The sequence below is a fragment of the Paroedura picta genome, chromosome 11 (assembly GCF_049243985.1).
Source record: "Paroedura picta isolate Pp20150507F chromosome 11, Ppicta_v3.0, whole genome shotgun sequence".
Lineage (NCBI taxonomy): Eukaryota > Metazoa > Chordata > Lepidosauria > Squamata > Gekkonidae > Paroedura > Paroedura picta.
The window spans coordinates 31,922,752-31,936,258 of record NC_135379.1 but is presented as its reverse complement, the minus strand read 5'-3'; the positions used below and the strand labels follow the sequence as shown (position 1 = coordinate 31,936,258).

Here is a 13,507-nt window from a genome sequence, read left to right as displayed (position 1 = left end):
GAAGCCCATAGTCATCATCAACAGACTTCAAAATGACTGAACATCTATACTTAACAATGTCATACTTGATTATAAAAACAGTAACGGATTGCATTAAACAAAGTTATTAATGTAAACACTAATCTTCTGTGAAAGTAAATCAAATACGATACCTGCATGTTTTCCCTCAAGTCCGTGGCATCCCGTATGGGCTGGAGAGCATTCTTGAATACTTCATCAATGGTTTTAATCCACAAAGTCCTCATACAGGCATACTCTCTGGATTTCTTGCTTTTTCTTACAGAAAGACCCCGTTTATGAGGCTTCCCACCACCCCTTCGATTAGTAATGGCCACATGTACAAATAAGAATGCATGTGCTAGAGCTTCTCCTGTTAAAGACTGAAGTGGAACATGTCGATAACCTGTCTGTAAACACTCAAAGGGAATTGTGTACTGCCCAATAAATTCATCCCCAATATAATCATCATCTAGTACTACAAACCGCACCATAGCAAGTTCAGGTAGATTAATCTGAAATTCAAAACTTTCATCAAATATTGGATTGTCCCCATTTTGATGCACAGTTTTTGTCCTTTGCTCTGCACAATCTGCAGGGATCCCATGGATTTCTACATAGACATAAGGATCTACAACATCACCTTTGGCACCTGACCCTTTTGGTTTTGGAAAGTTCTGCCCACTGATAATCTTAACATGAAGAAGTTGTGGTGAAACCCCAGGCACAGTGTCTTTTGTATTTGCACTAAAAAAAGAAACTTCTTCCCGCATGATCGCAGGCCGCAGTACATAACCACAGTTGCCATTTTGTCGAAACCAACCAATGTTGAGGTCCATCATTAATCCAGGTGTCTGAAAGTTCATTGCCACTATTTGGCAACCACATTTCCAAAAATCCTGTGGATTCATATTACTCGAATCAATCCTCATGGGACTAGGGAAAACCCTGGCGAGAAAACGTTTGTTGTAATTGACAAAGTCTCCAGCGTTTTCATTGGCGTATCTGGTAGCAAGCACTTCATTAAAGGAGCAAATTTCCCAGTATTTTTGAAGTTGAAATGAAGCCTGGAAATCTTTGAACTGAACTGACTTGCATATGCATACCATTTCCGAAAGCTCTTTACAGAGCTGGAACCTTTTCACTGGCACAACATTCTGCTGCTCCACACCCTCCTTACCCACTCTCTGGGACATTTCTGCTCCTTCATCTTCATCAGTAACATCTCCCTCTAGCCCAGAGCAATTAGAAGAAAGTTTCTTGGCTTTTAATAGTACTTTCCCTTTGAGGGATTCAGGAGAAGGCAAATAAGATTCTTCTGCATTTGGAGGCTGCGTATACAGCTTGTCCCCTAATATTTTCTTCATATGCTGAACCATCACTTTCTGTTGCTTGAGAGAACAATGATTTTCCAAACACAGCATAAGAGGGTAGTCCGAAGCAAAAAATGCATATTTGTTAATAATGTCAATTACGCTGCGGAAGACTATCTGCGAGGTCATTGTATGACCAGTGTAAATGACAGGTTCATTATCAGGACCATCCCAAACATCCAACTCTACACTTCGACACCCCATTTTAAGAGCACGAATATATCCTGTGATATCTGATGGGCCTCTGAACTGATCCTCTATCAAGTATGTGTTATGAGACGAGTTTATGAAATAATGAGATAAAGGTTGTTTCATGTCTTGGCACACTTTTTTATGCTCTGGATCAAAAATATGACATTCTGCTGAAGTAAGGTAATTTGTAAAACCATCTATGGAAAGCCATCCCTTCTCCTGACCCTCTTTAGAAGGCTCATATTTGCAAATAATTTCAAGGCTTATTTCTTCTGTGACATGGGCCATACCCTGTTCCGCTTCTAAAAACATCATAAGATCCTTGGTGTCAAGGAATTCTTTATTGCTAGAAAACTGAACTAACAAGAAATAGATCTCTGGGCGAGTGCAAACCTCATGAAAAACTTCAATAAACTCTTCTTTTGTGACTTCCATACCAGGTTTGTCTTTTGATCTGTGTAACTCTTTGAATTTCAGTTCAATTTTACTTGTTTTTAGGCCAGGGTTTAGGCTTTTGATAAATTGGACAGCTCTACACAAGGATATGCGGCCCAAATTATCTACATCTGTTTCACTAAACATTTGTGAAACCCATGAAGACCGCATTTTATCTTGACTACTTTCTAGCATATCAAGTGTATGTTTTCCGTAAGATATTAGATATCTTAGCCCAGTAACCCAAATATTTGCAACATCAGCAGAATTTGCAACAAGATCTAGAGACTCATAATTATCCCCATAGATAACAGAAAATGCACAGTCTTCTGAAATCTGGTCATAAATTCCGTTGCTACGAAAAATGTCTGTATTTTTCCCCGTTCTCACTTCTTTGATGGATTTAACATCAATCTTGGCTTTTTCAGAATCTTTCTTTGAAGGTTCCCACCGTAGGGACTGCATATCTGCATCTAAAAGGAAGTATCGGTGGTATACTCTGGAGTTGGAGCGAACTTTTTTGAGTTCTGAGCCTTCAACCATGGCATTAATACAGTCACTTGCACTGCTGATCTTCTTCTCAGTCGGCATGCTGCTGAATGACACCGTCTTTTTCCGCTCTCTTTTTTGCTTTGTACCATCCTGGAAGTAGAAGAAGAAAAGAATAATGAAATATCTGCCTTGTGACATGCCTGCTCCTTTTAATGTTGTTAAATTGTGCATGAATTAGAGGACTGTGGACCTATTCCCAAGAGATCTTTTTCCTGGGGACTGACAGATCTGTCCACAACTGTTCACTTCTAGTGAAACATTAAAGATGGCAGATGTGCATCCCATATATGTTTACTGAGAAGTAAGTCCTTGTAAGTTCATTGACTAATTGTACATATGATCACAACTTAGTAATCATCTTTCATGATAAATATCTATAGCATTTGAAATAGTACATATTATTCCCATTTTGTATACTAACAGAGACTTACTCAAAGCCACCAAGCCAACCAGACATTTGGAACTGTTTCTTTATTGTATTCTATTGTTGACCGATGAACTCACACTATAAGTGTGTTGTTGTTGTTAGGTGCGAAGTCATGTCCGACCCATCGTGACCCAATGGATAATGATCCTCCAGGTTTTTCTGTCCTCTACCATTCCTCGAAGTCCATTAAAGTTTGCACTATAAGTGTACACTATAAGTGTACTGATATGCTAATATGATTAAATCTTTTTTTTTTCACCAAAAGTACTTCAACTATATTATACGTATATTGACCTACTGGCAAGGAGGGGGACACTCAGAGGGAATAAGCAGTAAGAATGTGGAACGAGCATCCAGGGAGGACAGTAAAGGAAATGGGAGGGCTGAATTTAAGCTTCTCTGGCTGACCATGATGTTTTGAACAAGCTAAATCAAAGCCAATAAAAACAAAATGAAATCTAATTAATATAGGCACTGAGTCCTTGTTAAGATGTTCAGTGTAACAGCTCAGGTTTTGAAAAAAGTTCCCTTCTTTAACTTTACTGTATTGGAAGACTTCACAAGGAACAAGTGTGTGAATGAACAATGAAGGGGTCAGTGATGAAAATAGTAACATTTAGTATCTGGCCAATACCAAAGACCTCCAAGTGCCCTGGTCTTTGGTATTGCCCTGGTCCTAAAACAATTATATCTCAATGTAAGCTTTAAACCATCCCAAATCATACATCCTTCGAATTTAGGGACAGTGATCAAAGCTTATTTCAAGATGCATTACTGTGTATCAATAATATGTGTAGCTGGATTGCAGAGAAGGTATCCAGGAATTGCAAATAAGGAAATGGAAACCATCTAAATATATGCTCTTGGCTGTGGAGGGAGGGAAACATTTATTCTTGGGATCGCAAAGTTGCACTCTGTTTGAAGGAACCAGTAAAGGCAGCATTGGATTTGGAAGTGCAGGTCTAGTTCCAGCCAAAGCTCAAATGGGAAGATGGAAAAAACACTGGAGAAACAGAAGAATATAAGTAAGGACGATAAATAGAGTTGGGAAAAGGACATAACAGAGGTCATCGTTCCAGAGGGGTAGGCTCACAAAAGCTTATGTCAGAATAAATACTTTTTAAAAAGGTGTTTCAGAACATTTAAAAGCTGATGATTAAATTTGCTAAAAGATTGTGGGGGAGGGGGGGAATCAGAGTTAGCTCCAGCCTTTCTACCTCTTCTGAAGAGGACAGGCTGGGATGGATACTGATAGATACTGATAGGTAGATAGCATTAAATATGTAGTCTCCTCGTATAGACAACCAGCAACATTCATCAAATCTGCTTGGTCTGCAAATAATTTAAAAGAACACGCATCTATCCAGACCCCTCAATACACAATTGGAATTCACACGTACTTGGGTTTTCTTACTTGCATGTACAGATACAATTATCCATCTATATCTGATATGCATGAATTGATTAGTTCAATGAAGATAAGCAGAGCTCTGGATGACCTCACTTCCACAACAGAGCTACAGTTTGGAGTGAAGAGCCATAGTCTCGCCAACATGGTGCTCATGACCACTGTGACTAGGGCCAGGTGGGGTTATTGGCTATTAGAGATTTGACTGGCTGTCTGGAGTTTTTAAAAGGTTCTTTTGGCATCACCTGTCACCAGGTCACAAGGATTTTCATGTTGTGTCTGAAATTGCAGTAAGCAGCAGCCATTTTGGCAGCCTTTTTTGTGACTGTGTACCCCCCCCACACACACACACACACAAGCACAGAGACAGACAGACAGACAGACGGAGTTTCAGAATTCCAAAAATGACCACAGGACCCAAATGGTTGGGGACCCCTGATCTAGCACATGACACATAATGGCCAGTATCCTGGGGAAGGGAATGGCAAACACCCTGTATTGAGTCTGCCAAGAAAATGCTAGAGGGCGTCACCTCAAGGGTCAGACATGACTTGGTGCTTGCACAGGGGATACCACAGTAGGACCTTTTTGTCCTACCATTTCACTAAATCAAGTATAAAGAATTCTTCCTGCCTAGCGAGAGAACCACTTAAGAGTTGTAGGAAAGCTCCTTATGCTGGGGGAGTTTTCATGCCCTTGAATTTTTAAATTGATTTACATTACAGCCAAGGGTTCCAATGTGCATTTTGCAGGGTCTATTTTAGAAAGCCCCAAAGAGTTTCTCTAAAGAGGCAATATTTTCGTAACATCTATTTTGCTATTTAGCATTTGTTAAGAAAGTGATACTGTGAAATACACTGGCCTCACGACAATTATTCGGGTTTCTAATATCTCTCTAGGCTTATAATCCTAAACATGTTTAGAAACATGCTTGACATAAATGAAAATTACTTTCAAGTAAATGTCTCCCACAGATCTGGGAGACTGCGTGGAAACTCCCTGAGTGAGTGTGGGCAAATAACTCTCTCTCTCTCAGCACAGGGTTGCTGTTGTGAAAATAAAATAAAATAAAATACAATGGAAGTGGGGAGAATGATGCTGCCAGCTGCTCTGGGTCTCCACTGGGAAGTAAAACAGGGTACAAATACAAATGAAACAAACAATCAATAAAGCTCAGCTTCATTAGAATGAGTTATGAATAACTTCAGAAGAATCAAACTGAACACAGTGAAAATTACAACAAATCTAAAGCATTTGAGGAAGCAGGCAGCGCACTACAAAACTCAGGCCCCTTACAACATAAACTTTTAAAAGATCTGAATAACAGTAAAACCTTTATTTAACTGGAATACCCAGGGCTTTAGGGTCACTGGTTAACCAAATGTGCCGGTTAACAAAGCTTTAATCCAGCATTCTCCTGAGTCATTCGGAGGGGATGCTGATTAACAAAGCAGCCACCCAGTTAACTGTATGCCAGAACAAAGCTTTCACTGTACTTTCTTCTGCTTTGGTGCTACGGAATAACACAAACTGCTGGAATGCATCACTCGTGGAAACACATCCAAATAAATGATTAATGTATATCACTTCTATTCGGATCATAACCAAGCCAGGTGGAAGCCTTCCCACAGTCAATGGATCATCACCGCTTTACAAGTCATTCCATACTTCAAACATAACTCTCTCTCTCTCTCTCTCTCAGGAAGAGTAATTTTACCTTATAAATGAGGCCTGGTTAAAAATAAATAAATCTCATTATTAATGCATGTAAAGTTATTTTGGTTTTGAACTCACCAGTCAAGGAGTCAATTCTTTAACGATATATCAATTTGAACATTTTAAGAGCCCTTCAAGTGTACTTTTTTCAAGTAATAAAATGCACCATGTTTAGACATGTTGGCAGCAATAGAGGAATCTCTCTTCAAGATAATAGTGTTGGACTATCCCATTTCAAGACTGTGGTATTGGGATATCACGATAGGGTGGGGATATCATATTTTTCAAGCATTTTAGCTGTAATATTTTGGCACTGAGGGAAAGACTTCCCTTCCATCCAGCTAGTGTGACAATTGGAATTCTGAGCACTGTGTTATTGCATGAGTGTAAATGGCAGCGATTTGACTGCAACACTCACTAATGATGACTAATTTCCTAGCCTTTTTATCACCAGCATTTTAATGTTTGGTGCTGGTAGAATAGTTTTGTTTTGCTTCTTCAGAGGATGACCCCTTCACTGCAGCTGCCAAGTACAAGAAAGTTCATGAAGCTCTCAAAAATGCATCATAAGCTTAGCAAGCCTACGTTATCCATCTTGAATTAATGCTGTGCCATTTCAGAGATCTTTTGCTGATTTTGTTTAATTTATCTTGCAAAACTATAGACTTTCCCTCTCCCGTGATGGAACACCTGTCCCCTGTGCAGTTTCCTTTAAAAGCAGGGAACAACTTGCATTACCTTCCTCTCCTCTGGAACTTCACATGGGCCCATTATGCATGGACGCCGAACCGGTGATTTCGGGTCACATGGAAAACACGGAGGGGGAAGACGCGACGCACACCGGTTATGCACGGGACGGGGCGCAACGGCGGCAAAACCCAGAGTAACCGATTATACACACGGCGATCCGGGCGCCGCTTCTGGTTGCGCCCCGGTCACCCGGAAGCTGCGCTTTCTTCCGCGTTTCGCTAATGCAGCTTTTTCGGCGGCATGCACCGAAGCTGCGGCCGGTTGCAGCCGGCACTGTGCATTATTGGTGATTTTAGTCGCCACCATTCCACCCCGAATGTGCGTTATTCCCCCCCCCGTGCATAATGGGTCTTAGTGGCAACCTATTTGTTTCAAATTCTAGACCAGTGGCTGGAAGAATATAGTCCTCAAACTGCTGCCCTTCTTAGCAGAAGACCTTTATATTAGTTTTCCACCTCAGAGGGAGAATATGGCCCTTTTTATTTCCAGTATCCATAAGTATTTAAAATATCTCTCGTAACTTCATCTATCAATCAGAAGAAAATATTATTCCACATTTGGGGATGCTCAGTCATTCAATCAGTACCCAGGATTCTGTCACAGCAAAATCATTAAGCAGTTCTTAATTTGGCACACTCTCAGTACCATTCCATTATTAATCTTGGTGAAAAATTCAAGGCCAGTAAATAAGCTTCACTGCAGAGTCTCTTGATTCCTTGACTCTCTTGATTCCTGGGCACACACTGTAATCAGAACAGTACTATACACTGTAATCAGTACTGTATAGTACTGTCATATCTGCAAGTGTGACCTCCTTTACCCAATCTGAGACCCCACTACCTCAACCTCTGTCATGTAGGGTCAAGGTTACAGGTCGAACAGGCAGTCACAGTTCATCATTGATCTTGCATCTTTTAAAAGATCCCTCGTCTTTCCACATTCAAGGTCCTTTCTCTCACTCACAGGGAACACCAGACAGGGTAGCCCAGTCCCTTACTACAGAATAGCCTCACTCAGATACTTCATAGTGGACGTTGGGATTCAAATATGGCTTCATTCATAAACTGTCACCATTTATTTATATCCTAATATATTTTATAGAGGCTGAGATTTTAAACCTGTGTGTGTGAGTGCTTGTTTCCCTGACATTATACATATCCAGCCGCCAGGGTTAAACAAACAAGAACTTTCATTTATGGTATAGTTTGAATACAACACTGGAGTAAATACACGAGAGAGTATAAAGTTTGTACTTCAGCTTTTGAACTATAGCCTATTTAGGTATTTGGGATTCTTTGTTACAAGTTGACTTTCTCTCAGTCATGGGCTGGTTGCTGTTACGATTCACAGGGGCTGAAGCTATCCTTTCCTCAGCCAACTCTGACTGCAGATCAACCAACAGCTGTTTAGCTGTCAGCCTCTAATCAACAATCATTCAGCTACTCTTACGGAGAGAAGGACTCTAACATATCAATCACAGCAAGTAACTGACAAATGTTTGCAACATACCAGATACACAAACCTACGAAAATGCTTGGAGAGTAGCAATATGAGTTTGAAAAAAGAGTCCAGCAGACCACACTCAAAATAGGAAAGTCATTCACAAAACATATCCACATGTAAATGTAGAGAGCCTATTGCATCCATGCAAGACGTATTGAAAAATTAACGGTAACTTTACATATATGGTGTTCCTGATGCTTGAGAAGTTGTTGCATTGCTTCTATCTATCCATTTTCGATGTCCTATCCCTCTCAGGCAGTGGTTTCTCAACCTGGGGGTCGGGACCCCTTTCACAGGGGTCGCAGCCGGGCAAATCTTCCCAATCATAGTTTATCATACTATCACACCTCATCGGCTTCAAATGAGCATTACAATTCTACCAAAGAAGCAAATTCCAGAGCCATTTCCTTCACATTTAATAAAGCTACAAAGAAATTTATTAGGCAATATGAGCCTCTATATTGTTTGATGCTGCTGCACTTAACTCCAATACCACACTGCTTGAACAACCACCACTGCCAATATTTGCATTTTTAAATCCCCTTCAAGATCACAGGGCTGGGTTTTAATAACAGCATGAACCACATGCACAGAAATACAATCACCTATTACTTAGAGCAGATGGGGGGGGGGAATTGTGAGGTACAGATCCCCCCCTCCCCCAGTCTCCTGGGAAGTACAATGTGTGTCCACAATTTGTTAATAGCAATCTAGCTCTTCTGGTCCAGATGTCTGTAAATAATTAAATTACACTGACAGTCCTGCATTGACAAACACAATAATTTTCCATGCCTAAGGGATAGATGGAAAGACTATACTAAAAATGTTTCTCTTTATGGACAAGCTGCAGATAAGTTGGAACCTCTTGAAGGGTATTTGAATGAATGTCCCATTCCAAATATAAATCTGAAAAACGTTGGGCCTTTATTCTGAGTATGTGTGTATGTGTGCAGACGCACACATGTACACACACACACTCATTTGAAAGAAATGAAAATCTTCAGTATTTCCTGTTTCTTTAAGATGGAAAGGTATCTGTTTGTAACTTTCATGTTTTTTCTCCCAAGTGAAGCTTGTCCAGATATGGCCATGAACCTAACCTGTGACTGAGTCTATAGGAATAAACTCTGCTGGCATGGTTGCATGATAGAGATGGTTACCATAGTGACACTTAGTGGGCTACTGTATTTACTTGAAAGGAAGATTACTCTGAATGTAAAATGATCCCATTAAAGTATTATACACATACATGTATTAGACATAACTGTAACCTGTATGCAAATATAAGTTGACATCACCCCCCCCCCCTTTTATGGCTTACTTGGGGGAAAATAATCTTGTATTGCATTTGAGTAAGATAAGATTTATTGTGATCAATGGCATCAGGCCACAAACTTGAAAAACTGTATCCAAATATTAATTTGGGTCTTAGGATAAAGTTCCAGGGGGAATACTTTTAAACATTCAGTGATCTGGGCCCCTTGTACCTGTGGGACTGCCTGTCTTCTTACGCCCACAGCAGGGCTCATCGTTTTGTGGGTAGGAACTTGTTGGAGATTCCTGGCCTAAAGGAGGTTGACCTGGCCTCAACCAGTGCCAGGGCCTTTTCAGTCCTGGCCCCTACCTGGTGGAATGGGCACCCAGGAGAGCTGAGGGCCCTGGCAGAGCTTTCTTAGTTCCACAGGGCCTGCAAGACTGAGCTCTTTCACCAGGTCTTTGGTTGAGACCAGGGCTGGTTAGGTCTGGGACCTAGCCAGGTCATCAGGCACCCCTGGAATTGCTTCTGAGGCACTGTTCCACCATATACATCCATCCATCCATCCATCCATCCATCCATGCGTGCAAAATAACCTAACTAATTTTATATTTTTGACAGAAATGCTCTGATCAGATTAGAAAAGTGTCAAAATAATACCATTTATTTATTTCGAAGCAAGGTCTGTATGATATGCCATCAATGTCAATGACAACCTAGAGTATAATCCAACCAACCATCTCTGCTGCTGTACAAGCTCTGTTCATTTTCAGTAGCACTCCCGGGGTTCTTTATGACACACAAGAACAGATGAAAATAAATAGAAGTAGTGCAGCAACAGTGCTTGGTGGGTCATGCTCTAGTCAGGGTTGAAAAATTAACTACTGAAAAAAGTTTTAGTGAATACTAACATCCTAGATTAAACTTGTCAGCTCCCCATAAACAAAGGGTAATGCTTGAATTCCAAAATATACTGGCATAAAGTTCTTGACAGGATAATCTTAACAGACTTGCATCTTTTTAAGCCTATTCACTTCAAGGTACTTAGAAGGGCACAACTCTACTTGGAATTGTACTATGAAGCCTGTAGAAAGAGGAAAACAGTACAAAATAATAGCCCAAGTAATATGCATGGGGAACAGATTTACTCATACTTTTTGCTTCTGTGCAGCTATTTATATTACATACACTTGTATTAACAGATATAATTTCACTTATAAATTTTAACAGGTGTAAGCATGTGTATGTTCTATTTGCCAAGCCTTTGGTTCGCCTTGCCCATTTGACATTCCACTTGTATGCCTGATCTGCTTGTTTGAACCCAATAACACCATCAAACAAGGATGTTGTGACAACATTAATTAATTCATTCATTCATTCATTCATTCATTCAGATAGCACCACCAAGGTGTATGGTTTTTTACCATATAGGTGTACAGAGAACTCTGGTTGAGAAGCTTACAGTCTAAGGCAGGGTTTCTCGACCAGGGCTTCTTGATGGCCCTGGAATGCTATCCCAAATGTGTGGGAATTAATTTTTATATATTCTTAAAATTTGCTAAACATTTGTTGGTAATACAGGTAACTCCGTTTGTAGTAATAATGCAGTGATGACAAAATAATATTAACATAACAACAACATTAATGAATGGTGCAAACTGCAAAGAGCATCAAGTTCAACTCACATTGAGGCCCAGTGGGTTGGGCGAATTTGTAGTTTTCGTTGTAAGAGGGAGGCTTGGGGGCCAATGGGAAGCAGTGGTTTAGGTCAACCTCAACCAAATGCCTGGCGGAGGAGCTCCCTTTTGCAGGCCCTGTGGAACTGTTCAAGTTCTATCAAGGCCCTGATCTCCTCTGGGAGCTCATTCCACCAGGTGGGGGCCAGGATAGAAAAAGCTCTGGCCCTGGTTGAGGTCAAGCGGACTTCCTTGGGGCCAGGGACCACCAGGAGGTCGGAAGTGGTAGAGTGCAAGGCTCTCTGAAGGGTGTAGGCGGAGAAGCAATCCCTCAGGTATACTGGGAGCAGACCGTGTGTGGCCTTAAAGGAGATAACCAAAACCTTAAGCCTGATCCGGAATTCGACCAGAAGCCAGCGCAGCTGCTGCAGGATGGGCTGGATGTGGGACCTCCGAGGTGTTGCTGTGAGGACCCTGGCAGCTGCGTTTTGAACCAGTTGTAGTTTCTGGATCAAGGATAAGGGCAGGCCAGCATGGAGCGAGTTATAGAAGTCCAGTCTAGAGGTGACTGTCACATGGATCACTGTGGGTAGGTGTTCTGGGGCCAAGTAGGCACTATTTCTGCATTTCAGAATCTCCATTACAAACTGAAATACTGAAACGGAAGTTGATGCACAAGTTTAAGACAACCTGCTAAATTTCATGGATGAATCACAGTTTAACCTTTACACCCATGTTTAGAGAACACGAGGAATCAGGTAAAATAATCTATTTACTTTAAAGACGGAAGATGATGGTGAAACATAGTATATATTTTTGCAGTATATTTACATCTTTCATGTCCGAATACCTTATCAGTCTATGTACTTGATTTCAAGAGAAGGGGAAGGAAAACCCCAGAGATAATGGTAATTTAATATGTGCCTTGAAGATGGATATCTTATAACAGAAGCTGGTATGTACATACACTGTCCAATTCTACATTTGTTGTTCACACTAAAGGTCATCCCTAGAGCCGCTTTCCAAAGGTGTCAATCACTGCCTCTTACTAGTCAAAGCCTAAGTTTTGCTTTGAAGAATCCAAGACAAACATATTAAGAATACTGTGATGACTGTGTGATTTTAAGTTATTTTGCAAACTAAAAGATACTTTTTGTTTGTCTCGTTAACTGAGTCTCATTGCTGGTAATTGGAGAGAGATGGAAAAATAAACATCACTCTCCCAAAGGCGGGAGAGTTTGGCTCCATTTAACACAGTTGTTCAACATCAGGGTTGTACTGCAAGGAACGAAAGGAAAAATTCATTGAACAGGTATTGTTTCTTTTTTCACTGGAAATCGGGTGACCAAGGGGGTCTGTTTAATCCATTTATCTACTTTGCACTTTGAAATGATAACTTCTAGTGAAATGAACTTTCCCCCTAAAGAAAATTGTATCATGTAGGTTAAGTAAACTAAAAAAGAACCTATCTAAAATTCATAGACTGGTCACAGCCACTTGGAAAAGGTTTTCAATAGTTTCAACCTGTTCCTAACCTCTCCTCCTTCCCACCACCCCCACAATTCTCACTTTAGCTTCTGACTGTTTAAAAAGAGCTGTCAAAACCCTTACTCAGCACAGGCATCCTTGCATCAAAAAGTATGGTTTACCGGGCACAGAAGAGACCCAAATGGTATCAGTTATAGGACTGACGTGTGCCTGGTACTTTTCAATATTTCTATAAACAATCTAGATGAGCAGGCGGAGGAACTACTTTATTTATTTATTTGTTTATTTGTTTGTTTGTTTATTTATTTAATTTCTATACCGCCCTTCCATATGGCTCAGGGCGGTTTACATACAACATCATAGGGGGATACATGGAATGAATCAACATACAACATAGTCAAATACAACAATAACAATCAAACGGTGGTTGTAAACGACACAACTTCAGTGATCCCAACAACAACAATATAACAAGCACAGAGACTTAGCTAAAACCCCTAGAGAGGCCAGACTGGTTCAGGCCATGCAGGGGACATCTGAGGGGGACCTGTAGTCAGTCTCAGGCAAATGCCTTTTGCAGGCCCTGCGGAACTGTGGGAGTTATTAAATTTGCAGATGGCATCAAATTTGGAAGAGTAGTGAACACCTCAGAAGAGGGTAGATGAGAACAAGATGCAATTCTTAATTCCTAAGATGCAGGGGAAAGTGCAGAGTTCTACATCTGAGTATCTGAGT

The 13,507-nt window shown here is 40.7% G+C and overlaps 1 protein-coding gene across 6 annotated transcripts in view; it reads right to left on the bottom strand.

The window, feature by feature from the left end:
• Positions 1–13,507, bottom strand: part of PLCL2 (phospholipase C like 2) — a 121,405-nt gene that overhangs the window by 31,205 nt on the left and 76,693 nt on the right. For all 6 annotated transcript variants that reach the window (XM_077303021.1, XM_077303019.1, XM_077303023.1 and 3 more), the window contains one exon: positions 153–2,639. In XM_077303021.1, the coding sequence (XP_077159136.1) occupies positions 153–2,639 (2,487 nt within the window). The remainder of the gene's footprint in view (positions 1–152; positions 2,640–13,507) is intronic.